Below are 25,600 nucleotides of genomic sequence, written 5' to 3' on the forward strand. Positions count from 1 at the left end.
TGGCTTGTTCTTAGACCCCAGGTCGCGCGATCTTAGATCTGCCGGGCAGAATAGGCTATGGACAGGAATATCACTAGTATGTCCACCAGGACAATGTAGACGAGCGAATAGAACCAAGTAGTCAGTTGTGGATCGGAATAGATATAAAGGACATGAAAAGGAAAGAAAGAGAAGGAGACAGAGTTGGACACAATTGCATCGGATTAGCTCGGTATCGACGTCAAGATCCCCACACCGCAAGTCAGATAACATGGATGCCTACGTGGTGTACAGTATGGGGGTGTATGTGTGCTGGGGTGCATCTATGCATAACACGGCTTTACAGGCGTCATGTTAAGTATTCTATGCAGTTCCCTCCAGGTACGAAATATCTATTGGATTTTATTTGTTGAGAAGCGTTGAGAAACTCCGAATTCAAAGTTGACGGGTAAAATGGTCGATCATTTTAGTCTTGTCGTCGGACTGTCCGATTCCAGACTTCATCAGCGTTGGCTTTGCCCTTGGTCTCTGGTACATATCGGTAGATGAAGACGCCAAACAACCCTGCCATGGCTGCAAAAATCCAATAGACCTTACCGCGCCCCCCGAGAGCATCGTTGAGAATGGGGAAGAATTGCGCGACGACAAAGGTTGCAATCCAGTTGGCACCCAGGGCCCAACTCTGCGCTGCGCCAACTGCTTCTGGTCCAACTAGCTCGGAAGCTAGAATGAAGGGGACTGGGCCAAGTCCGACCGCGAAGCATGCCACGAAGAGCAATGCGGCGATCGCTGTCAGGATCTTGGCATTCAGGTAGATGCTGATTGCAAGAAGGATCGAGCTGCTACCCATACCGCAGATGCTCAGCATCAGACACGTCTTGCGGCCGATGCGGTCGGGTAGGGGTGAGCACGCCAGGGTGATCAAGAGATTGATGACTGAGATCATCACCGTCAGCAAGGCGGCTGTCGTGGGTAGAATGCTCTGCAACAGGGACACACTGTACATGACAATGCTGTTCATCCCGGTCAATTGCTGAGCAACCATCACTCCAACCACAGCGACAATAGCCGGGCGGTAGTAAGGATCTTTGGCAACCTGCGAGAAAGAGACAGAAGGCACCTTGGGGGATTCAGCCGCCGAAGATTGGGCTAACAAGGACTCTTCTTCACTGGAAGGAGCATCCGATCTTCTCCAGCTGGCAATCTCCGCCTCGATATCGGTATTGCGACCACGGATCCGCTGTAGAACTCGGCGCGCGTGGCTGACCTTCTCGTGCTCTGCGAGCCACGCAGGACTCTCCGGTACCAAGAGGAGTCCCAAAAATTCGAGGGTACCAATGATGCCAGCCACAGCTAGGATGAGTCGCCAGATGTTGGCTTCGCTCCAGAAATATCCCAAAGTTTGGGCCAACAGGATGCCGACATTGGTCATTATTTGAGTAAATGCACCGAAGAACCCTCGGGAACCGAGAGGAGCAATCTCTGAGATGTAGATCGGGCCTGCCACAATGGCGGCACCGGATCCAATTCCCGAGAGGAATCTACCCAAGATAAGAAGCGGGATTCCAGGGGCGAGAGTCTCGGCTATAGGGCCCAGGATGAAGAATACGGTAGTTGCACGAAGTGCAAGCAGACGGCCGTACTTGGTTGACACAGGCCCTGCCAGCAGAGCTCCGACCAGACCCCCAAGCGTGTAGATTGACGAGACCAACCCGAATTGGGATGGGCTCATCGCAAGACATTGCGGCAGACCATGGAATGTATTACCCGCAGAGTGAATGCCTTTGCGCTCACATGTTATCACTGCTTGAGGGGCATTTAATTCCGCCTATTCACGGTATCAGCACAGCTCGGCAAATGCGGGGGACTAGATACCCTACCAAGTGATAGCCGAATTGCAGCGGGCCAAGAGTGGTGATGAAGACGAGATAGACCAAATATGGGGTCACCTTGGACTTGCTCGATCCATCTGACATTGTGACAGGGGTCTAGAACGATCCTGACTGTGAGAGTTGGAGGGATGGATCAGGATCACGCCAATCCCAACTCTTCCCAGGGTTGGTTGTAGTAGTGTTTAGATGGAACCCAATGAATCTGAACCGGTGTGATTAAATGAATGATTTAAATATGAACTATCAAAGGGGAGTGAAAGAGAAATCACATCTATGGATGCTGAGTTGTCAGCTCCCAAGTTGTCAACCGGGGAAGTGAGAGGACCGACGCAGGCTGAGTCAGCATCTCCTGTCTCGACCCTGCAACTCATCGCCAGCCAATAGCTGGAATGTTGGCAATGTTGGCAATCTTCCTCTCACTCATTCGATCGGAATCTTGTGAATTACCACCAGTGGATGCATTCAAGGCCCTTCTCCAATGAGTCTGACCAACCCGCCTTCCTCCGGCTCTCTCTCTACCCGAACCAGGGTCAGCCAGAACTTGAAACGCAGTCTGCAGGCCACTGATGGTAATTATATATTTTCTCAGATCTCCTAAGCTTGGCTTGTTTCCATAGCAGTATTTGCTCTTTCCATCATGTTTGGAAAGGGTTTTCCTTTTTGAATTCTGGAGGATTCTATTCTCGTGGTAACTCTTTCCCCTTGGTTCTCGGTGTCATGGATTTGGGTTGCATCTCTCCGTGCAATTGGCACGGTCATAAGGCTTGAATTTGTGATATGTTTCTGTCATCAGGCACTTTCTCCTCACCAAGCAGGTTGCTGCAACTGGATCTGAGCTAACTGGCCCTTGATAGATGGCGTCGAGTCCCGAAGACCGGGTGGATATACCAGCAAGGTCCGGGTTCGAGATCGATATCACATTGTAGGCTTCATCAGCAGTGGGACGTACGGTCGAGTCTATAAGGCTCTTGGCAAAAATGGCAAGAAAGGAGAGTTTGCCATCAAAAAGTATGCTCCGCGACATATCACAGCTCATTCAGATCTAACCTCGCCTAGATTCAAGCCGGACAAGGAAGGCGAAACAATCCAGTACACGGGTCTGTCACAGTCTGCGATCCGTGAAATGTCACTGTGCACAGAGCTTTCGCATTCAAATGTCGTCCAGCTAGAGGAAATCATCCTCGAAGACAAATGTATATTCATGGTCTTCGAATACACAGAGCATGATTTGCTCCAGATCATCCATCATCACACCCAACCCCAACGACATGCTATTCCGGCACCTATGGTTCGGTCCATTTTGTTTCAGCTTCTAAACGGGCTACTATATCTACACACCAACTGGGTCCTGCATCGCGATTTGAAACCAGCAAACATTCTTGTCACGTCAAGCGGCGCTATCCGAATTGGCGACTTGGGACTCGCTCGTTTGTTTTACAAGCCACTGAACTCACTTTTCTCCGGCGACAAAGTTGTCGTCACCATATGGTATCGGGCGCCAGAGCTATTACTAGGAAGTCGCCACTATACGCCTGCTGTAGACATGTGGGCAGTGGGTTGTATCTTCGCCGAACTCTTATCCCTTCGACCGATCTTCAAGGGCGAAGAAGCCAAAATGGATAGCAAAAAGACAGTACCCTTCCAGCGCAATCAAATGATGAAGATTGTCGAAATCCTCGGTCTTCCCCGCAAAGAATCCTGGCCGGGTCTGGTCTCCATGCCCGAATACACCCAGCTCCAGTCTCTAGTCCTTCACCGACAGCCATCACACTTCCACCGCGGCTCAAATCTCGAAGGCTGGTATCAGAATTGTCTGAAAAATGGTGGCTACAATGATACCTCAAGCGCTGGGACACCCGGCTCTGATGGATTTGACCTCTTGTCACGAATGCTTGAATATGATCCGGCAAAGCGGATCACAGCCGAAGAGGCTCTCACACACCCCTACTTTACAAATGGACCCCCGATCAGTGGTGACTGCTTTGCGGGCATTGAGAGTAAATACCCGCATCGTCGGGTTACCCAAGATGATAATGATATCCGCACCGGCAGTCTTCCCGGTACCAAGCGCAGCGGGCTACCGGATGATTCGTTGATGAGGGCTTCGAAGCGCCTTAAAGAATAGTCTACTCTATCCGTTATACAGTTGCATTGGTTTCTCAGAGTGTGTGGGCGGACTGGTCGGGATATTCACATCATACGTGACATATTGAATTTCGGGTTGGCGTTGCACTTGATAGCGAAGTTGGTTTTATAGGTTATGTTGGAATTTACTCTGGGCTTTGTGGCATACTACGGATTATAAATGAAGACTAGAGTAGGGGTAGTGACCATTTTATGCAGAGCATGTAAATGGATCCAATGAGAAACCGACAAAAGGAGTCACGCAGAAGGGAATAAACTGGCAGAAAACATGCATTTGAATAATATGAATGCATTTTGATCAAATTATTCGAAGTTCTGATAGAGCATATTGCCTTTCATATCCCGTTTTGCGCCATAAAAGCCATAACCTATTCAGAGATCCCTTTCCCAGCCCAATATCCATGCAAATTTGTACACAGTCCATCCACTAGTAGCGTAAATCCACACCCGAAATCGCAACCCCCATACCCGTAAACAGCAACTCATGGATCATCATCAGTATCCTGTCAAGAAACGACTAAGTTAGCGATAACTACCGGAAAGGGACATATGCAAGACTTACCATTCTGTTCGCGACGACCATCACCATCAGTACCGTCCTGATCATGACCCCCACCAGCAGCAGAAGCATGACCAGCAGCATCCTTAATGCCCTGGTCATCACCACGCAGCTTCTCAAAGTGACTCTTGATATCGTCCGCACTGACAGCTTGTCCACTCTCAGCGAAGGGTCTCAGGAACTCCTTGAGATTATCGCGAAGGTGGTTGTAAGCCATTGCACCCTCGATAGCGCGCACGCGGTCCATGTTGTTGAACGCTGCCTCGCCGCGCTCCAGAATACTGCCTGTGCCCGTGCTGGCAGCACCGTTGGCGCCGCCGTCTTCTGAGAGAGGGGGCTCGTATGTATCTTCCTCTTCACGGAGTTGAGGATGAAGTGCAAGTTTGGGGAAGCATTCTGCGCAGTGGCAGAGTTGGCTGTAGAAGTCTTCGGGGGCGAAGAGGGAGAATGATTCGGTTGGCGCGGTTTCGGGAAGAGTGATGTGTATAGGGACAGAAGGGACCAGAGAAGCCTTGGTATCTTCCTCTCTCTTGACTAGTCCTTCCTTCAAGGTTGTAGATTCAGGTTTCTGCTCCTCTGCAGGTACCTCTACAGGTACCGATTCTTCCTTGGGTCGCTTGGTAGAGCTGTCTTCCAGATGATCCTCGTCATCCGCCTTGCGCTTTTTGGTGTTGGCCTGGTCCGGATCCTTGGCATCTGATTCCTGGCGCTCAATTTCCTCGGACTTAAGCTCCTTGGTCTCGATCTTGAGAGTGGAATCCTGGGCTGCCATCTGTACCTCCTTCTTCAGCCCACCTTCCTTGAAAACCGGTGGCAAAAAACCGCGCGTTCCAGCATATGGCTTGATCCATGGATTTGAGTCAACGCACTGGAAGCAGATCAAATGATGGAAGTCATCCTCAAGTGGGAATCCGGGTGGAAGCGGAGTCTCCTCTTCCTCGGCTTGAACATGGGTAGCGTCGCCATCGACATTGGCCTTGGGTTCTGCCTTGTTCCAATCGCGCGATAACCCGATCAGACATTCCGGATGCCACCAATCCTCGCCACAGCCGCCAGTCTCGACTGTGCCAATCCCCAGGCACTGAAACATGATTCCCTTCTCTTTCTGGGCGTCATACTGTTCGTTACAGCCGCAGAATTGATTGCGGAAATTGTGGTTGTAGGAATTACCCACTGCAGCTTCTTGGGAGTGAACACCTTTCTTTCCAGTCCTGGGGTCTTCACGTAATTTGCAAGTGGAAGTCGAGGGCAGGCGAGTGGTACCGCAGTCACAAACAAAATTGCGCTTGTTGAAGAGCTCAACTAATTCGTGTTCACCGTGACACGAGATCGAACATGAGTAACAGACAGCAGCGGCATCGTAGGTTTCGTTTGGATTGATTGGAGGAGGATTGCATGTTAGACAAGCGAAGAGAATCTGTCGTAATGGCCCAAGGGCATATGTACAGGAATCGAAGGACTAGACGAGAGCGGTTAGCTATGTACCACGCCACACTAAATAATCCATTGCATCACTCACATAAGGCAGAGCCTCGCGTGCATCTGCCTCCAGTTGGAGCTGGGACTCAATAAATCTTATGTGGATTAGCATCATCACAGAGCTTAGAAAGCATAGATGGGGTTCATACTGTCTTGCAGTTTGTGAGTTCTGCGAGCTGAAGCTGTCGTGTCGACCACTTTCAGCCTTGGTTTTGTCACTTGCTGTTATCAGGGACTCCATCTTTAGAGCTCTGCTTATTTTGTTCGAAGTGGACTGATATGTCGGTGCCAAGAGGTTGCGACGTCTACGTATGTAAACAGAGTGACGTAAGATACGGGTAGCGCAATGTTAACACTACCGATATTGAAAAGTCGTGTGGAGATGGATGCGATCAATTTGTCGTTATCGGCAGCTAAGGCGCTTCTTTTGGCGAACAAGGTGTGTTCGTACACAATCCCGTACGTGATCAATGTAGGTTGGGTTTGTTAATGAGCAACGTACCGATGAAGGTAAAAATCTTGAACGCAATTTCGTACACGATTGAGGTACGTTGGTGGCGAACAAGGTAAATTGGAATTGCTGTCGAGAAACGTGTTTTATGAGTGATTAAGGTATGTTCGTACACAATTCGTACGCGACCAAAGTACCTTGGTAGGCAATAAAGTAGGTGAGGGTTATGAGCGCGCAACGTGCTTTATTGGTGAGTAAGGTACGTTTCAAGATTGGTTCGTAGTTTCGTACAGAACTAAGGTACGTTGGTAGGCGATGAAGATGAGTTGGATTGGTTGGTGAGCAATGTGCTTTTTCAGCGAAGTCAAGTTGATTCGCGATGAAGGTATACTTATGCGTGAATTTCGTGTGCGATCAAAATTTGTTGGGAGGCGATGAAGGTAGGTAATGTGGGTTGGTGAGCAATGTGCTTTATTGACAGCGAAGGTAGGGTGGTTCGCAAGATTGGTGTGTTTGTGGCGGAGAAATGTGCTTATTGGCAATGAATGTAGGTTCGTACGCGATCTCGTACACGATCTGTGTACGTCGGTAGGCGATCAAGGTAGGTTGGTTTTAGCGAGCAATTCGCTTCCACTTGTTGGCAATCCAGAAACGTTGGTCCGCGAGATTGTTGTGTTTGTTGGCGAAGAAATGTGCTTATTGGCAATGAATGTAGGTTCGTACGCGATCTCGTACACGATCTGTGTATGTTGGTAGGCGATGAAGATAGGTTGGTTTTAGCGAGCAACTCGCTTCCACTTGTTGGCAATCCAGTAACGTTGGTTCACGATGATGGTGTGCTTGTTGGCGAGTACATGGACTACAGCTGGAAAGTTTTGGTTCGGAGGCGAGCAAGGTGCCTTATGACGATTAAGGCACGGTTGTGATCGTCAAGGATTGGAGAGAGCGGAGGCGTGGCAGAAATGACAGTCGCGATTTATGAACGAGGGCGGTTAATGGGAGTGTCGCTAGAAGTGAAGACCGCAGTATAGGCACCGTTACAAGAATCGTGAGCAGGACAACTGTGCGAAATCCTTCGATGGGCTTGGAGACCACAAAAGAGATTGGAGTTGGGGACGTGACAACGCGATACGCGATACGCGGTCGATCTAAAGTGGCCATTTCGAGACGTGCTGAAGCAGCCAATCAGACCCATGTCTCTATACATCAGAACCATCGTGTTTTCTCGGGGACTCTCAATTTCAAAATTGCGATTCGTTATACTTTATGCTTCCCCGAGGTCGTTTGCAATGGCCCCGGGGATATGAAGAGATCTCGGATTGAGGAAAGTGATCCATACCCTTTGTCTCTTTGATTTCATGGATGACCAAAGACACCAGATTAACGTCACATTCTACCCTGAAGCCCGAATCTTTAGTTACCCTATTACTACATTGTAAAAGGAGACCTTCAAGCTGATGAGCGACTTGAACAGACACCGGAGTCTATTTGTCAGCTGATTGACCGACTGGCCAAGTGGTTAAGGCGTCCGTCTTACATGTTGAGCACGGAAGGTCGCAGGTTCGATCCCTGCGTCGGTCAATTCTTTTTGTTTCTTTTTTGCTTCTTGCGCAAGAATTCTCATTTTCATGAAATAATTTTTTGCTGCCAATTCAACAGACCTCGGGAATCTTTGCATATCAACGAAGCACCCGGAGGAACTGAAGAACTGCCAACGTGCAGAGAGAATCCCCTTTGGGCTCCTTCCCGATTGGGAGTTAAGTGGAACGCGTCGACGCGTCGCGACTTTCACGCGAGAAAGTGAACTCTGCCGCTCCCTTTCCCTTTCGTCTCCGCCACTCAACCCCAAGGGAGAACACCACTCATCTGTCCTTTTTGTGTTTACTCTCCTTCCCCGCCTCAGTGCTAGGCGTTTCATTGCTTATCGGAAATTTCTTGAGCTTGAAAATACACACATACAATGGAGTCAGTACTATCCTCCCCGTAATAAATTCTCTGCGCCCGCATGCTAAACCCCCCAGTCCGCTCCGACCCAGCGACTCGGCCGCAAACCGTGGCCTGAGGGCCAACACTCGCAAGCGAGACAGAGAAGATGATGATATGTCATCGCCGGCACCATTGCCTCCATCAAGTCGTATGCGTGCTCCCTATCTTCACTGTCAGGTTCACGTTGCTGGGCCAACTGGAAACTGACCTTTTTTTTTGTGCGCAGCTACTGCTTTGGGCTCGTCCCCTCCCCCCATTCCCTTTGATATGGGAGATGAAGATGATGAGGATGAAACTGGACTCGTACAGGATATTGACGATATTGATGAATTGGCCGAAGACGAAGATGGCATTGATCTGTTCGGCGACAACTTTGAGCGGGACTATCACGATGCGGCACAGGACCGCTACCAGAATGAAGGATACATCGATGATGACGAAGACCATGAAGAGATCGACGCCGCCAGCCGTCGACAGCTAGACGCTCGCCTGAATCAAAGAGACCGCGAATTGGCACGCAGGCGCCGCATGCCTGCGGCCTTTTTACAGGATGACGATGATATTGAAATGGACTTGTCGCGCCAACCTCGCCGACGCAGACACCATTATGACGAGGACAGGGAAGACATTGACATGGCCGATGAGGGTATGGAAGAACTCTCCCTCGAGGAATTGGCTGATGTCAAGGCCGCCAATATTACGGACTGGGTCACTCAGCCCCAGGTCCTGCGCTCCATTTACCGGGAGTTCAAGGCCTTCCTCACGGAGTTCATCGATCCAAGTGGCCAGTCAGTCTACGGTAACAGGATTAAGACCCTCGGTGAGGTCAACTCGGCTTCCCTCGAGGTATCATACGCCCACCTGAGTGAGACCAAGGCAGCTCTGTCATATTTCCTTGCAAACGAGCCTACCGAAGTCCTGAAGGTGTTTGACCAGGTAGCACTTGATGTCACACTCTTCCACTACCCTCAGTACCACGACATTCACAACGAAATCCACGTCCGTATTACCGATGTGCCCATCATTTATACCCTGCGCCAACTGCGTCAGTCGCATCTCAATTGTCTGATCCGTGTCAGTGGTGTTGTCACTCGCCGAACCGGTGTTTTCCCGCAGTTGAAGTATGTCATGTTCCTCTGCCAAAAGTGTGGTATCACCCTGGGTCCATTCCAGCAAGAAGCCAGCACAGAGGTGAAGATTTCATTCTGTCAAAACTGCCAGTCTCGCGGTCCCTTCACCGTAAATTCCGAAAAGACTGTTTACCGCAATTTCCAAAAATTAACCCTGCAGGAGTCGCCCGGCTCCGTCCCTGCTGGTCGTCTGCCACGTCAACGCGAAGTTGTGCTGCTTGCCGACTTGATCGATACTGCCAAGCCTGGTGATGAGATCGAGGTAATTGGTGTTTACCGCAACAGCTATGATGCACAATTGAACAACAAGAACGGATTCCCCGTTTTTGCTACTATCATTGAAGCCAATCATGTGGTCAAGGCCCACGACCAGCTTGCTGGTTTCCATCTGACAGAAGAGGATGAGCGTGAAATTCGTGCACTCTCTCGTGAGCCTGATATTGTGGACAAGGTTATCCGCTCTATGGCCCCTAGTATCTATGGTCACCAGGATGTCAAGACTGCTGTTGCACTTTCGCTCTTCGGTGGTGTTAGTAAGCAGGCCCAAGGAAAGATGTCAATCCGTGGTGATATCAACGTCCTACTTCTTGGTGATCCCGGTACTGCCAAGTCTCAGGTCCTCAAGTTTGTGGAGAAGACAGCCCACCGCGCCGTGTTCGCTACTGGTCAGGGTGCTAGTGCAGTCGGTCTTACAGCCAGTGTTCGTCGGGACCCCCTTACTAGCGAATGGACGCTTGAGGGTGGTGCCCTCGTTTTGGCTGATCGTGGAACCTGTTTGATTGATGAGTTTGACAAGATGAACGATCAAGATCGAACCTCTATTCACGAAGCCATGGAACAGCAAACTATTTCCATCTCCAAGGCTGGTATCGTGACAACGTTGCAAGCCCGTTGTGCCGTTGTGGCCGCAGCTAACCCCAAGGGTGGTCGTTACAACAGCTCAATTCCTTTCTCGGAGAATGTCGACCTGACAGACCCTATCCTGTCTCGTTTCGATCTTCTTTGTGTCGTCCGTGATCTTGTTGATCCTGCCGAGGATGAGCGTCTAGCCAACTTCGTCATTGAATCTCACCACCGTGCCAACCCGGTTCGTCCTCTCCGAAATGAGAAGGGTGATATGGTCGATGGTGACGGTCATAGAATTGATGCCGAGGGCTACCGTATCGACAAGGACAATCAGCGGCTGCCTCCTTCTCAGGAGGAGATCTCCAGACGGGCAGCCGAAAAGCAAAGGGCCGAGGAAGAAAAGGAGGGCGAGATTCCCCAGGAGCTCCTACGAAAGTACATCAAGTACGCTCGCGAGCGTTGCAACCCTAAGCTCTACCAGATTGACCAGGACAAGGTTGCTCGTCTCTTCGCAGACATGCGCCGCGAGTCCCTTGCTACTGGAGCCTACCCCATCACAGTAAGTGATCTTCATCCAATTTACATTGACTTCATGCTGATCTAGATTTCCAGGTTCGTCACCTCGAAGCTATCATGCGTATTGCCGAATCCTTCTGCAAAATGCGCCTGTCGGAATACTGTTCCGCGCAGGATATCGACCGTGCTATCGCTGTCACCGTGGATTCGTTTATCGGCAGCCAAAAAGTCAGCTGTAAGAAGGCACTCTCGCGTGCATTTGCCAAGTATGTTTCCTCAGCTTTTGAACTCATTGGAGCTATACTGACAATCCTATCAGGTACACACTATCCAGGCCCAAACCCCAATCTAAGCGTCGTGCTGGTATCCCTGTCACAAACCCTCATCTGGCAAGGGGTCAGTCCACCGCGCGGTGAACGTTGGAACTGGAGATTTGGCGTGGCTTGGTTGCATGGCTTCTTTTGTTCAATACCATCTTGTTTGCATTCTATGTATGTGGCGTTTATGACAAGGTTCTGTTCTTCAAATCGAACTATGATATTTTAATGAATGGGAAACCAATGAATGATATTCCAACTCTATATATGTCCCTAGATCCGTAGATTGGTAAATCTGTCAACGGGAGTCTTGCAATATGCCACTCTAGTTGGTATATATGACACGATCATCCAAGGATAAGGAGGAACTGCAGGTTGATGAGGGGGCAATGAGATGTAAGTATACATAGGAGAACTTTCACTATTGACTTGACACCATGTCTGCATCATGACGTTGTCCGACCAGCACTGATAGAGATATAATCCAATGGACCTTTTCTGACAGATATACAGTTGCTCGATGAATCCTGTAATTTCCACATTTCGTCACGCAAAGGCCCAAAAGTGGGTGATACCACACTTGTAGCCCTAAGTCGATGTATTCCAAACCCTCGCAGCACCGGTGCATGTCTAGATTGAAACCTCGGAGATTACCCAGGGATTTAGATCCAAAATAGCAATCATCTCCATAACATGCACAATGTCATGACGATCTCACAGTCCAGTCGTTTAACAGTTAGGGCAGCGGAAAAGTCCTTACCAGGACCAATCGCCATCACCGCAGCTGCATCTATACTCATCGCCCCAACCCCCAGGAAAGCCACCAATTTACCACCGACCAACGTCCTTGTGTGCATTTGGTCTTGTGAAGGGGGTAAAATCTCCCGCAATCCATGGACACGTATTGCTATCCACCACATATCCGGTTCCTCTTCTCCAAGAGGGATTAGTCTGTCCAAGAAAGCCTAACAATTGCTTCAATTGCCCCCCTCTCCCCCTGACCCCAGTTCTCATCCCCACTATCCCACTCATGAAGCTTATCCCCGCGTCCTTTGTGGAGATCCATTTGTCCGTCGTCTGAAGCTCTGCTCGATTATCCGGGGTGGAAGCAATCCCATGTCCTGCTTTCTCCACGTTTGAACCGGGATATGATCGTCATTTGCCGAAAGATCGAGTCAATGCGGAAATAAGAGCTCGCTTCAAGCGAGCTGGAGACGAGACTATAAAAACCCCGAAGGATGCAAGATTTCAGATAGACAGCATCAGTTCCAATTCCATTCTTCTCTCTCGTTAGGCTCCACGGGCGCCACGATGCCTTTCTCCCTATCCAACCCCCGGGCAAAGGCATTTACTGCCATTGCATATGCTACCACCCTCCTCGCGGCTTCCCTCGAGGATGTCTGCACAGTGGAATATGCCCAGGCTCACCTACCCGCATCGACCTTCATCCAGGGCATCACCCTCGACCCGTCATCCGTCACGACAAACATAGTCACAAACGCATCTACAAGCACCAACTCAAACTTTTATCCTGCAGCAACCTTCTCGTACTGCAATCTCACCCTGGCGTACTCCCATGACGGCCGAGATGACCAAGTTCTCATCCAATACTGGTTGCCCGACCCTTCCAAGTTCGAGAATCGGTACTTGTCCACCGGCGGTGGTGGCTATGCCATCTATTCCGGTCCGCAGTCTCTGCCTGGTGGTGTGATGTATGGCGCTGTTGCTGGAGCTACGGATGGTGGGTTTGGGAGTTTTTCGACCAACGCTGATGCGGCCATGTTGCTTGCTAATGGGACCCTGGACTATGAGACTCTGTACATGTTCGGGTACAAGGCCCATTGGGAGTTGAGTAAGATTGGGAAGCAGTTTACGCGCAACTTTTATGGAATGGCTGAGGCGACCAAGCTTTATTCTTATTATCAGGGATGCTCGGAAGGTGGCCGTGAGGGTTGGAGCCAGATCCAGCGGTATGGCGATGAGTGGGATGGTGCTGCTATTGGTGCGCCTGCTTTCCGGTGGTCTTTCCAACAGACTCAGCATCTGTATTCCAATATTGTGACGAAGACTCTGGGGTATTATCCTCCACCCTGCGAGATGGAGAAGATCATTAATGAGACCATCTCGGCCTGTGATTCTCTTGATGGCCTGAAGGATGGCGTGGTTTCTCGCTCTGACCTTTGTCAACTGCACTTTGACATCGATACTGTTGTTGGGAAGCCATACTATTGTGCGGCAGTCACTAGCAGGGGCTATGGCAAGCGCAAGAGGCAGATGGGTTCTTCATCTACCCCAGAACAGAATGGAACTGTCACCGCCAAAGCCGTGGAGGTTGCCAAGGAGGTCATTCGTGGTCTTCGTGATACCCAAGGACGACAAGTTTATCTGTCATATCAAACAGCTGCCGACTTTGACGATGTGACCACCCAGTATAACTCCGCAACTGGCAAATGGGAGCTCGAAGTGGACGGCCTAGGTGCCGAGCACATCGCTCTTCTGGTCGACAAGAACGGCACCGACCTCTCCAATCTTGACGGTGTGACCTACGACACTCTGAAGGCATGGATGATCTCTGGCATGGTGGAGTTTGCCTCTACCCTGCAGACCAACTGGCCCGACCTGACACCGTTCCACGAGGCTGGTGGAAAGGTCATTCACTTCCACGGTGAGGCGGATGCCAGTGTTCCGACGGCGTCCTCGGTTCGATACTGGGAGTCTGTCCGGCAGACCATGTATCCCGGTCTTTCGTACAAGGAGGGAGCTGCTGCCCTGAAGGATTGGTATCAGCTGTACCTCGTTCCTGGCGCTGCGCACTGCGCCACGAATCCCCTCATGCCCAATGGTCCCTTCCCACAGACCAATCTGCAAGTCCTCATTAACTGGGTTGAAAAGGATGTGAAACCTGTCACATTGAATGCAACTGTCCTCCAAGGCGAGAATGTTGGACAGAACCGGCAAATTTGTGGCTGGCCCCTTCGACCAAAATGGAAGGGAAGCCAGATGGAGTGCGAGTATGATCAGACCTCCATCGACACCTGGCACTACGATTTTAATGGCGTCCCATTGCCGGTCTACTAGTGTTTTCTGAGTTTGGCCCTATTTGTGGGGGAGCATGAAGCTAGGGGGAGTGGACCTGTCATGTTAATAATGTTTCCACATAGTTTGTATCGACCCAGGTAGCCAGGTAGAGATGCATGTATGCCAGTTGACTACAGGCCTTTGTGATGACCTCATTTCCAATCGCATTCCACACCGAGGAATGTTCGATGCCTTCTTCTTCTCTCTAGACGGTTCCTTTGTCCGTTCTTCGGACTGTTTCTCGAACCGTTCGAGATTCTCAGACATTGAACAGACCATGCATATCAGTCTTTCTCTTGCGTAGAGTATCTGTTTTGGGTCACCCATCCCCAAAGATCCTGGGTAAGACCTGATGACGTTGCCTATCAACGAGCGAACTCGCGTGGAAGTATAAGATCACCGCATTCCGGAAGAGGAAAATGACATCAGGGAGGGATGCGTCATTCCAACCTATTTTTGGGGAGGAATCCCACGAGCAGAGTCACCGTCACTGTCGCAGTCGCAGCCACAGTCACAGTTCTCGAGATATCCAATCAAGTCAAGTAGTATACACACTGCCTGGAACCCCCACATGTGCAGAAAGCAGACGACAGTAGAGAAGAAAAATAGCTTGAGAGATATAAGTGCATCAGGGACAGGCACAGAGACAGGCACAGGCACAGAGGCAGTACAGTCCGAGGAGAAGAAGTTAAGGGGAGATCGCCAGGAGGTCATGTAATTCCCCCAAATCCCCTTTCTCCCGTGTCTTCCCCCCCCCCTCCTCCTCCTTTCTTCTTTTCCTCCGACTTTTCTTGCTTTTGCTATTTTGCTTTTCTTTGAATTCCCGAATTTATCGGTATTTCGTGGATACCCGAGCCAACTCTGGATCTATTGGCTGCCATTCACTCATCACTCTGTAACCCCTGGCCGTTTCAGAATCGCCTCCTGCCACCTTCTTCCGCATTCGTGCGACAGCCTAAGATTCACTTGACGCACTCCAACTCCACACACACACCTTGTTTCATTGTGATAACCTCACAATGAATGCTCCAGCGCTTGGATATCCCGGCGTCTCGCTGGCAGGTACGTAATGCTCCTCTTGGCTCATATAACTACTCCCATCTCCCCTAATTCTACCCTCTCTTTGGCACAGTTCGGGCATTTCGTGCAGACTGACTCGAAACGTATACAGAACCCCAGTCATCTCCTACTGCGGCCAGCTTTGGCTCCAACAATCCATTCCGCAACCGTGCTCTCTCACCCTCAGTCCCTGCGGCATCCAACACTCGCCCAGAGCGACCTCGATCAACCAACCCCTTCCTTGACGACACAGATGCGATGTCGCCCCAATCAGCCCCTGGAATGTCGACTGGCGCTACGATGTTTTCTCCGGTGGAGAAGACCGACATATCGAGCAACACCCGTGAGCTCTTCGTAAGTGTCCAAGTCAAGACGGGAACCCGGCCAGATCTAACGTGCCACAGGAGAGCCTTTCGTTGAAACCCTCCCCTCAACCGCCTCGTGCTCGCCCACCTCCTCCCAACACCGCTCATCGCGCCCCGTCAAATCGCACCCGACCACAGCGCCCGCCGGGGCGATCGGCAGAGGCCAATGAGAAGGACCCGCTGGACATCTTCGCAGACCCTCCTAGCTTGAACAAAGCCGCGACCATGGGTCCCGGCGCCAAATCCTCACGCAGACCGCGCCGGAACTCCGAGTCCTCAGTGATGGACCGGGCCTCCACCGTTTTCAACGATGAAGATGACAAGCGCCGCCGTGAGAAACGCCACCGTGAACGGGAAAGTCGCAACAAGGATGGCAAGTCTCGATCCACTCGAAAGGACCGCCGACTGGATATCATCGATAAGTTGGATGTGACAAGCATCTATGGTACGGGAAGTGAGTATTTAAATCGAGCCAACCTCCATTTTTCCATACTAATTGTTCTCCAAGTGTTCCATCACGATGGTCCGTTCGATGCTTGCAACCCCCATCGTAACCGCCGAGGCTTGCGCACTGCCCCCATGCAGGCCTTCCCCAAGGGTTCCAGTAACATGGCCCTGGGCGGCTCCGGCCCGGTTAACTCCAACATTGATCTCAATCTGTTCCACGGCAGAATGGAAGAGGGACATAATGACTTTTCTACAGCAGCCCGCCGCAATGCTGATTCGGGTCCCACCTTTGATCCCACCGCTCGTATAGAGCCTGTTCATGGATCAGAGAGTATGGGATTAGGCACCAGTACTTTCCTCGATGGTGCCCCAGCGAGTCGGTCCGCCATGGCGCGCCGCCAGAGTGAGAATGAGACTTCTATTGGACAGAATGGTGGTCTTGCACGGAAGAAGAGTTTGGCGCAACGATTGCGTGGACGCGGCCCAGGTCGTATCACATCTCCCACCGAAAACAACTACCCGCCAGCCATCGAATCCAGCCACTCTGCGTCTTCCCGAGGGAATGAGCGCAACCCATACTTCCAGGAATATGATGATGAGTGGGATAACAAGGGCGCCAGCATTGAGTCTAGCCTCGAGGGCGGCCGCCTCCGATCTTCCAGCAGTCCTAAGCAACACACTGGCTTGGAGCGCAAGGCCACCCACGAGCGCGCATATGAAGAATCCAAACTCAACCCTGGTGGTGGTGGTTTCCTGAACCGCATGAAGAGCTTGCGCAAACCCAAGCCTGAGCGACGCACCAGTGATTGAACTACCTAAGGAGCAACTCTTCGCCCGCTTCGAATAGGACTATCAGGCACGCCGTGCGTCATCCTGAACCCTAGGGTGACTCAATGGACGGCCTATATCTGCTTTTCCCATCGCCATCTCCTCCGTGAGGAGTGATGATTTCCCATGTAATATCCAGCATCGAGTACTGTGAAAACAGCAGTACTCCCCGTGGCGTTAATTTGAACTGAAAGAGAATGCATGACACTTATTCTGGTTTCAGGACGCCATGAAACACTACACCCAGACGAGGATCGGGTCATGATTCGGAGTTTGATTCATTTTTTCTTGATTCTTCCCTTCTTGTATTTCACTTAAGCTCTGCTTTGAATCTGTATTCTCTACCAATTGCTTCTTCTTTTCGTATCAGATCTTTCAATCCGTTGATTCTCATCTCTCTCTCTCTGTAACCCACCAAGCATTTAGCTACGACTGGCCCTCGTAAAGGTACTTCTGTGGAGCCTCTCGTGTTGAGAATGGATTCCCTTCAAGTAATGCTTGTACAAGACCTTGTGGTGATGGAATTGACAATCACGTTATAGTCCGTAGAGCAGTCGGTGCAGCGACATCAGACGACTTAGGGTTGCTCCACCTTTCCCGCAGTTCCTTCAACTTGAGCTTCACAACATTCTCCTTCACCATGGAGCCTCTTACCAACCCGCGCTTTACTCTCGAGTTGGAGTTTGTCTCTTCTCTTGCCAACCCATATTACCTCTCTCACCTTGCTGTCACCTATCCCAACCTCCTGGGCGTCTCCCATGCCGACGATGATGACGACTCCGCAACTTCCCCAGACGCCGAGGCATTTGCAGCCTACCTCGCTTACCTCTACTCCTACTGGAAGACTCCTGAATACTCCCAGTTCCTTACACACCCTGGTCCTACACTGAGGGCCCTGCGACTGCTACAGGAGGACCGGTTCCGCCGCGACATTATTCTCCCGCAAGTCATTGAAGGGCTCGCCGGACTGAGCCTGCCTGTCGAACCTGCACAGGCCGAGGCTGAGGCAGAGCCTGCCGAGCATAAGCTAGAGGATGGTCAGAATGGAACCAAGACCTGATGGTTCGACGGCAAGCCTGAACCTACACTCGAAGAAGGATCTTGCGGGCATGCGACCGGGGGTGTACCTGTTTAAGCGCAAAGCGTACGAAACGAACCAATCAAGCCAACCGAGTCACCCAGGATCTACACTACAGTATGTGCTTGAAGAGTCTTAACTGTGGGTTGAGCTCTTCACGCGGGGGAGCGCACACGAGGGCTCATGTGCGACCGAGGCTCCGCGACCGTCGATCAACCATATTGTTTGCGAGCATCTCACAGCTTTGCCGGCATAGAATTGCGGGGTGGCAACAGGACCAAGCGTTGTTGGGATGCACAATCTCATTCTCCTCGGACCTCAATACCTGTGCCTGTCCTTGTGCCTGTCCCTGTATCCCAGTCCCAGTCCATGAGATCGCATGCCTGGACTGAAAAGAATGGCAGCCTCAATGCCGAGCATGAATAGCAATTAGCGAATGATAAAGCCTTTTCAAAATTGAGTCGCCCTCTACCTGTAGCAATATCAGAGACTCTGAGTAGTAGTATAAGCCACCAACAGACATGACGCAGTTGCATTGGGCTGTTCAGCCCGAACAATCCGAACCTTGTTTTTATTTTATTTTTCATTGACTGATGAACGTCAAAAGGCTCAAATCCTCAAGTTCTCCAGTCTTGACTTGATGTGTTTATCCCCTTTGAAGTCCGTGATTCCTGTCTTTGGGGTTACAGCCCCCCTGGTGATCGGCCCTGAACTACCTCATCGTCCCGTTCTCGTCCACGTTGCGACCTTTGGACCACCCCCTCCACCTTTTTTTCTCTTTACTTTCGACAATCTGACCCTAGACATTCCCTTTAACCTGCTCTGAATCAATCTGCTCCTAATTTGAAGTTTCATCGCGCCTTTCTCGAGCCCGCGTCACCCCGGAGCTGCATGCGGCACCCACCACTCTCTCAATGGAGTCCGTACGCCAGTCATGCCGGCCCAAGCACCAGGTCTTGACCTTGAAATGTTATCCAAAGTACCAAAAGGGAGTGGCGGAAGTCAGGCCGAATCCCAGTGAACTCTCCTACCTGCTATACTATACCAGCACGCGCCGCAGTAAGCTGACCAAGGTCGGCGCGTTCCTGGAGAAGAGAGTGGCTCGAGATGTCTGGAGACGCAGATTAGGGTTAGTGAGAGATATGATATTCAAAAAATATGGCCCTGGAGTGTCCAACTAATTCCATCGCAGAAATGTCCAGGTGGCGCTTCATATCCTGGCCGCACTCATCGAAAAAGTCCCCCGCGATCTTCCAATCTACGCTCGGTCTGTCATGACCGTGATCGAAACGGTTCTGCGATCAAATGACATAACCATGGTGGAGGAATCAATTGTGCCCTTTGAAATGTTCTGCAGGCATCAGGACATTGCGGCCATTGCGGCGGACCAAAGTCTTGCTCTTCAATATCGAGAAGTTGTCCGGACATACGCCAGCTTAGCGGATCCGGCCTTTGTCTCCAACTCAAATGCAAAATTCAGCCCGCAAGTGGCTATTCGGTGGAGGAACGCGGGACTACGAGCTATCAGAAGCGTGGTCAGCTCAGAGAGCCTTGCTGCGGACGGTGGCACTTCGCTGAAATTGTGCCTGCCAGTCATTCTGGAGAACCTGTACTCGGGGGATGAGGACTTGCTCGCCTCGCTCAAGTTGAGGCTACAAGAGGCTGACACAAATGAGCGGGAGGGAAACAAGCCTCGCCGCATGAGTGTGAACACTGTCCACACCGTGGACACAGCGGAGGGGGATCCAGAGCTTGCAGCACGCTCTGCGGATGATGCAGATCGAAAAGCAGAGATGGACGCTCGACTCATGGCCCTTCGCTGCCTCGAGCAGATCATTGTCTCGGGGAGCAATCGCGGTCAGATCCGCATTGCAGTCACAGTCATTTTGCGCTTCATATCAACCAAGGGTTTCCCGCAATGTGAAAAGCAAAATGGATTGAGCTCGGCCAAGAACGGAAACTGGGCGACCTCTCTGATCGAACTCATTGCGAACTGGTGCCCGGTGCAGGTCCGCTTTATTATTCTCATCACGGCCATGGAGATCCTGCACGATACAAGCCCCAAGGAGGATGCCCTAGAGTCGGCATTCACTATTCTCTCTGTGGTGGATTGGTTGCTAAGATCATCCGTGAACATGATTGGTCTCAGCGTCATGGATATTCTTTTCGGTCTCATGCATTATGCTTCTGATATCCTTTCTCCTCCGGGTCGTACGGAGTCTGCAGACTCAGAAAAGAAGCCCAATGGTCAGATTGACATAGTCATCTCCTCCCAAAGACATGACCTTCTCACACTGCTAGAGCAGACCATTGGAGACCTCGCAACACATATTTACTATGGTGATCAAGTCGCTGATATGATGCGGGCGATCCTCAAGCGCTTCAAGCCTGCGTCCCTGCATGATAGCACCGCGCAATCTACGTTGGCTACTGTTCACGAGTCTGGAGTGGCATACATTGACTCAAACTCAGCCTCAGATTCCAACGGAGACAAAGCCTCAGGAGAAACCTTTTCGCATGCCGCCGCCAAACTGACTGCCCTTCGATCCGTCAAGTCTATATTGGTTGTAGCAAATCTCAGGACACCTTCAACCATGTCCGGGGCGGAATCTAGACACCCAGTCGGTATTCATGTGTGGGAGGGCACCCAAGGCCTCTTGCGCGATGCAGACCGGGCTGTTCGCTATGCCTACACTGACGCTTTCCTCTCATGGTTGACCTTTGAAACCAACAAGAACGATCTCAAGGCACGAGTTGATGTGCCGAAATTCATCAAAACGGGATCGAAGCGAGAGTCCGAGCAGATTGATAAGCAAACCCGACGAAGCACTTCTGCTCCTGGTAACCAGCGAGAAACAGTGGCGATGGCAGCACAGTCAAACTTCCTCCGCTTACTGCATTTGGCTATCTATGATGCTGCTCTCGAGGGAGCCGCTGATGAGTCGGAGATTCTCCTTCTTCATCTGCTTCTAACAAATCTTGTGCAAAACCTCGGAGTGAACGCTGCTCAATTTGGGTTCCCTATGGTCCTCAAGTTACAAGAAGACATGTTCACTTCTATGGAGTTAAGTTCCTTCGCGGCTCGCGTCAACACCGGAAGCTTGGTCCATGGGTATCTTCTTGCACTCTCCGAGAAGTTTGAAATGGACACTACCCCCGTTGGAGCTGAAATCACCAAGGAAATTCAGGGGCGAGTGGACAAGGGTCACTGGCTCTCCAAAGTCCGCGTGCCTCCAGTTGGTCTCGGTGGTATTGATTTCGACAAAGAGAAGAGAGACGTCAACACCTCCACTTCCTTGCCTTCATTGACAACTTTCCGCAATGTTGAAGGACTCATCTATCTGATTGACGAGTCTTACCGCCAGTCAATCTCATCCCCGCCTCAAAGCCCCCCAACATCACCTGCACGAGGATTTACATTCCCTGTTCTTGGGCACCCAACCGCCCAACTGCAGGTTGAGGGTGGACTTCCGTCCCCCGTGAAAGATCAGTTGGCGTCTCCATGGTCTCGTGAGGCTTGCTTGGCAGAGGTTGAAAAGGAAAGCGCGAAGGCCTTATCAATCAACGGATCTCGAGTCGGTACCCTCAACACTCGCACCAACCAAACCAACGGGGTCGTGAATGGCTCGCCTGCTGGCTCGGGCTCTCGCGACAACCACCGCACGAATATTCCTGATATTTCGACCTCATCAGCTCCTAGTTCGAGCCGAGGATCTCCCGTTCGCGTCAATGAGCTCCGTCGCGTACTCTCGGTCACCAATGACTCCCATGCTCGACGTCTCAGCCCGCTGCGGGGACGACTTGACGCATCAAATGCTAGTATCATCTCCTCGGGAAGCGATAGTATGGTCAGCGGTGCCTTCTCTGTTTCTGAGATGGAAGACGGCGTCTCCACCCAACAACCAGACGGTCAACAAGCGCCTGGTGACGATGGCACTGACACACCTCGCGCTTCGGCGGCAAACTTCGTTTTTTCGGATGATAGCCCCTCAGACCAACCTCCCAATGCACGCTCCCTGAGCCGTGTTAACTCAGACGAGCAAATTCCCCCAGTACCTCCTATCCCCGTCAAACTGTCAATCCCAGGAGGTTTTCCGAATGATTCTCAGCGATCATTGCTTTCATACGATCGCCCATCCACCGCACCAGGTCCCTCGCGAGAGTCTTCAGTGAAAGATAAAGCTGACGCAGCTTCCGGTTCCCTCAGACCCAAGTATTTGGACCGCAATAAGAGCCGATCCAGTAACAATCTTGCCGACAATGGAATTCCAGAACTGACGACAGACTACGAATCCAACGCCCTAGATGGCAGTCACCAAGATCAACTGCGGAAACTCCTCGATGGGTTCCTTTCACCTGACGATGCCACAGCGACGAATGGAACTCGTCCAACAACTGCCATCTCTTCCAAGGGGCCAATGGGCAGAAGTGCCAGCAGACGACAGGTCAGCGGTGGCCTCGGACGTCCTCCATATTGATTCTCCAATTGCCCTTTTCTTGAACTGTCCATTCGATAAGCATGATTCTCCAGGGATTCCATCTGCCATTTCGTTCCCTGGTTCATATGTTTATATATAATTTTCTTTTGTGACTTTGACGTGCATCGCCTGCCCGCTTTGTATCTGGGTTCATGGGCATGGACGTGCAGGCTCTTTCCGTCCCATCGGTCTGGCATATTTCATTTCTGTTTTGTCATTACATTTACTTCCTCTTTGTGAGTCGATATTCTTTCTATGTTTTGCCTTTTTCCTTTTTTTTTTCTTTGCATATTCTTATGTCGAAGCTCGGACCTTTGTCATTACATCAGTGCAGGTTGTCTTTGACAAGTAACTTGATGTTGTATCTAGCACCTTGTCGGTACAAAATTTAGATGCTGGTTTGGAATGGTCTTTCGCTAGCCATGTGTAATACATTGAATTCGATTCAACTAGTGTAATAGTATTGCTGCTGGGATATCATATGACAGAAAAAAACTCCGATGAGATAGAAAATAGTTAGTGACCACGCTGCACGACAAGACCGGGCGATGAAGTGCTCTGCTCTTCTTTCAGCGGCGCAAAGTACTCTTCAAAAGTCTTCTTCAGCACCTTTTCTGACAACCGCATGTGTTGTCCAGGAGAAGTCTTAAAGTCCAACTTTCCTTCCTCGTCAAGAGCCTTCAAGCCCAGCCAATCTTCCTTGTAAATTGGCCTCTGATTCAAAGGAGTGACCTCCCCGGTAGTACCGTTCACCTCGGCAAAGAATGAACTTTCTTTCGGCACAACAACAGTATCCTCTTCAAACATGAACATCGCGAACCGATTCAATGACATCAGATTCTTCTTGTAATCTTGGTTTTTGAAACCGCGCTCGTTGTTAATATCGGCCAGGAAATTGCTGTACTCCAGGTATTGTTCCATGTCTGTAGGATCGCGGAAGTACTGCGCTGGTACGACGCGAGACTGCGCGAAGCTCGTCCATCGGCCGGATCGAAGTAGTGCTTCGGCTCCACTGCATAGCCAGTCTCCCAGCTTGCACGACTGGAACTCCGAGATGCCATTATGCTGACTGCCGAATGTGACGAGATTATGTACGGGTGGGGAGTTGCAGCGCTCGATATATCCGCGGAGGAATTGACCGCCTTGTGAGAAGCCCAGCGCATTGATGGCGGGCGCAGTGCGAAGGATTGGGTCTGCGGCAAGCTGCTCGCAGACATAGGCAATTTGTTCTGTGACGTTGCCGTAAAAGGTTGCCTGGCGATCTCCACTTCCATCTTCAGCGAGTCGAATCAGATACACGTAGGTTCCTGGGTTTGTGGACTCGGCTAGCTCAGCGACTTCTTTCAGACCATCGCGTTCGAAGTCGTCCCCAAGGCCGTGCCAGATTACGAGGGGGAGCTGGACGCCATCAGTTTCTGTGGTAATTTTCGGTGGCAATGCAAATGCGAGGGCACCGGCAGCCAGTGAGGCTATGATTGGAATGGGATGCATGCTGAAGTAATCGTAGGAACGGCTGGCCCCGTGGGAGATACGTTATCTGTGTTGGAGATGTTGGAGATGACATCGGGGGTTGGTTCGGGATGACGTGAGCCTGGGGAGCGTCATGTGACTCGATATCGAAATGGATCCCGGAAGGCTGTCAGGCCGGGTTAATAAGCAATTGACGGCAGAATCCATGCATATAACTTCAGTTAGGGCTCGGGATGAACATTTCATATCCAGGTACCGCAATGAGCAAATTTAAGGCTAAGAGCTCAATTTTGAGTGATTCAAAGAACAATGGTAGGTCAACTGGTTCTTGATTGGGACTAGGAACTACAGTAGAATTGCGATTAAAACGAGTTAGCTAACAGTAGTATAACTTATATCTACCTAGGTATGTATCAGTATCTCTTGTATAGCGTATACTGGGGCTTACTAGTGGTCAACTCATTCTCCTGACTTTGGATCTGTTTTGTAGAAGAAATACGTTCATGTTTGAAACTCTGCAAGCTCTCACTGGGGACAGGGTAACAGATTGGTAATCCAGGTAGCTGTCAAATTTCCTTTCTTTTCCTGTTCGGATACGACAGGTCCCTCATGATCGAGAAGCATTGACTGTGATGACAGACTACTCATGCCTAACCCTGAGTTGTTATTTGCATGAAGGTCAACTGGTCGTCGGTTGATTTCGATGTGGATGTCCTCGACCGTATCGATGATCGAGGAAGGTTGTCTCTCTCTCCATGGACATTTGGGCATCTCAAAAAACGTAGAACCATTACTTTTGGCTGCCACTGCCCGTCTTCTGTCGTTATCATTCAGCCTGCGCCGCTTTCCAAACCTCTCAACTTCTTCAGTAGTTGTAAAGGAAAGCTCAAGGGGACGAGTAGCAGATACGGCAGCCCAGTCAGGCTCTTTGAGGAGTTTGTGTCTGATATCACTCAACCTATTTCTAGTATCGCATGTAGATTCTTCAGGTTTGAGACTGGCTCTATGGTGGCCTCTTAGTAAGTATCCAGTTAGTATAGATGACATAGGTCAGAACACCAAGCCAAAGCAACCAACAGTACTCGACTAACTGATGTTCTGCATTCATCTCTGCACCTCCATCACCTCTATCACTTGCGCTCAAGCCCTTCCATGGTCCAGAATCAGGAAAGTTGCGAAACGGAGAAGGCGGGGGAATGGCCGTGCCCTTCGTATTTGATCGAGACCTGGCGAAATTCTGCTTCTGGGCTTTGGTTAGCAGGCCCGAGCGATTGGAACGCTGCAGCTGGCCGCCTGTCCAATTCATGGTGCATGACAGATGTGAGGAAGACGTCAAACGACAGCGCATGGTCTCAGCCATCGGGAGAGATGTGATGTTTCCTATTCGAGGACCCATCCACAAACAGTGCAAACACCGACACGTGACCATTCGCGGACCTCAAAAACTTTTCTTCTCTTTCCACACACTTCACTTCTTCCGTCAATCACAACGTTTCT

At 50.7% G+C, this 25,600-nt stretch overlaps 10 protein-coding genes across 10 annotated transcripts; 6 read left to right on the forward strand and 4 right to left on the reverse strand.

Moving 5' to 3' along the window:
* Positions 1-445: 445 nt before the first annotated feature.
* Positions 446-1,955, reverse strand: N7511_011019 (putative MFS glucose transporter; the record flags this gene model as incomplete). Its single annotated transcript, XM_057133396.1, has 2 exons — positions 446-1,807; positions 1,860-1,955. The coding sequence occupies 2 exons, from the start codon at positions 1,953-1,955 to the stop codon at positions 446-448; spliced, it is 1,458 nt and encodes a 485-aa protein (XP_056981384.1).
* Positions 1,956-2,349: 394 nt separating this feature from the next.
* On the forward strand, positions 2,350-3,996 carry ssn3 (cyclin-dependent serine/threonine protein kinase SSN3; the record flags this gene model as incomplete). Its single annotated transcript, XM_057133397.1, has 3 exons — positions 2,350-2,440; positions 2,726-2,879; positions 2,928-3,996. The coding sequence occupies 3 exons, from the start codon at positions 2,350-2,352 to the stop codon at positions 3,994-3,996; spliced, it is 1,314 nt and encodes a 437-aa protein (XP_056981385.1).
* A 515-nt stretch (positions 3,997-4,511) lies between these two features.
* On the reverse strand, positions 4,512-6,295 carry N7511_011021 (putative metaphase-anaphase transition protein (Mlo2); the record flags this gene model as incomplete). Its single annotated transcript, XM_057133398.1, has 4 exons — positions 4,512-4,519; positions 4,579-6,034; positions 6,095-6,149; positions 6,204-6,295. 4 exons carry the CDS (start codon positions 6,293-6,295, stop codon positions 4,512-4,514), a joined length of 1,611 nt encoding a protein of 536 aa, XP_056981386.1.
* A 2,170-nt stretch (positions 6,296-8,465) lies between these two features.
* N7511_011022 (MCM DNA helicase complex subunit MCM2) lies at positions 8,466-11,399 on the forward strand (the record flags this gene model as incomplete). The annotated part of the gene is made up of 5 exons (XM_057133399.1): positions 8,466-8,470; positions 8,527-8,639; positions 8,718-11,026; positions 11,080-11,249; positions 11,303-11,399. 5 exons carry the CDS (start codon positions 8,466-8,468, stop codon positions 11,397-11,399), a joined length of 2,694 nt encoding a protein of 897 aa, XP_056981387.1.
* Positions 11,400-12,611: 1,212 nt separating this feature from the next.
* Positions 12,612-14,378, forward strand: N7511_011023 (putative tannase; the record flags this gene model as incomplete). The annotated part of the gene is made up of 1 exon (XM_057133400.1): positions 12,612-14,378. One exon carries the CDS (start codon positions 12,612-12,614, stop codon positions 14,376-14,378), a length of 1,767 nt encoding a protein of 588 aa, XP_056981388.1.
* Positions 14,379-15,397: 1,019 nt separating this feature from the next.
* On the forward strand, positions 15,398-17,059 carry N7511_011024 (Pal1 family protein; the record flags this gene model as incomplete). The annotated part of the gene is made up of 4 exons (XM_057133401.1): positions 15,398-15,440; positions 15,550-15,791; positions 15,842-16,256; positions 16,311-17,059. The coding sequence occupies 4 exons, from the start codon at positions 15,398-15,400 to the stop codon at positions 17,057-17,059; spliced, it is 1,449 nt and encodes a 482-aa protein (XP_056981389.1).
* Positions 17,060-17,717: 658 nt separating this feature from the next.
* Positions 17,718-18,137, forward strand: N7511_011025 (mediator of RNA polymerase II transcription subunit 31; the record flags this gene model as incomplete). Its single annotated transcript, XM_057133402.1, has 1 exon — positions 17,718-18,137. The coding sequence occupies one exon, from the start codon at positions 17,718-17,720 to the stop codon at positions 18,135-18,137; it is 420 nt and encodes a 139-aa protein (XP_056981390.1).
* Positions 18,138-19,069: 932 nt separating this feature from the next.
* N7511_011026 (uncharacterized protein) lies at positions 19,070-22,633 on the forward strand (the record flags this gene model as incomplete). Its single annotated transcript, XM_057133403.1, has 2 exons — positions 19,070-19,284; positions 19,348-22,633. The coding sequence occupies 2 exons, from the start codon at positions 19,070-19,072 to the stop codon at positions 22,631-22,633; spliced, it is 3,501 nt and encodes a 1,166-aa protein (XP_056981391.1).
* Positions 22,634-23,149: 516 nt separating this feature from the next.
* N7511_011027 (palmitoyl-protein thioesterase family protein) lies at positions 23,150-24,124 on the reverse strand (the record flags this gene model as incomplete). Its single annotated transcript, XM_057133404.1, has 1 exon — positions 23,150-24,124. The coding sequence occupies one exon, from the start codon at positions 24,122-24,124 to the stop codon at positions 23,150-23,152; it is 975 nt and encodes a 324-aa protein (XP_056981392.1).
* Positions 24,125-24,628: 504 nt separating this feature from the next.
* N7511_011028 (uncharacterized protein) lies at positions 24,629-25,409 on the reverse strand (the record flags this gene model as incomplete). Its single annotated transcript, XM_057133405.1, has 2 exons — positions 24,629-25,116; positions 25,181-25,409. 2 exons carry the CDS (start codon positions 25,407-25,409, stop codon positions 24,629-24,631), a joined length of 717 nt encoding a protein of 238 aa, XP_056981393.1.
* Between the last annotated feature and the right edge of the window lie 191 nt (positions 25,410-25,600).

Source organism: Penicillium nucicola (assembly GCF_028828085.1).
Source record: "Penicillium nucicola strain IBT 29836 chromosome Unknown utg000010l, whole genome shotgun sequence".
Taxonomy (NCBI): domain Eukaryota; kingdom Fungi; phylum Ascomycota; class Eurotiomycetes; order Eurotiales; family Aspergillaceae; genus Penicillium; species Penicillium nucicola.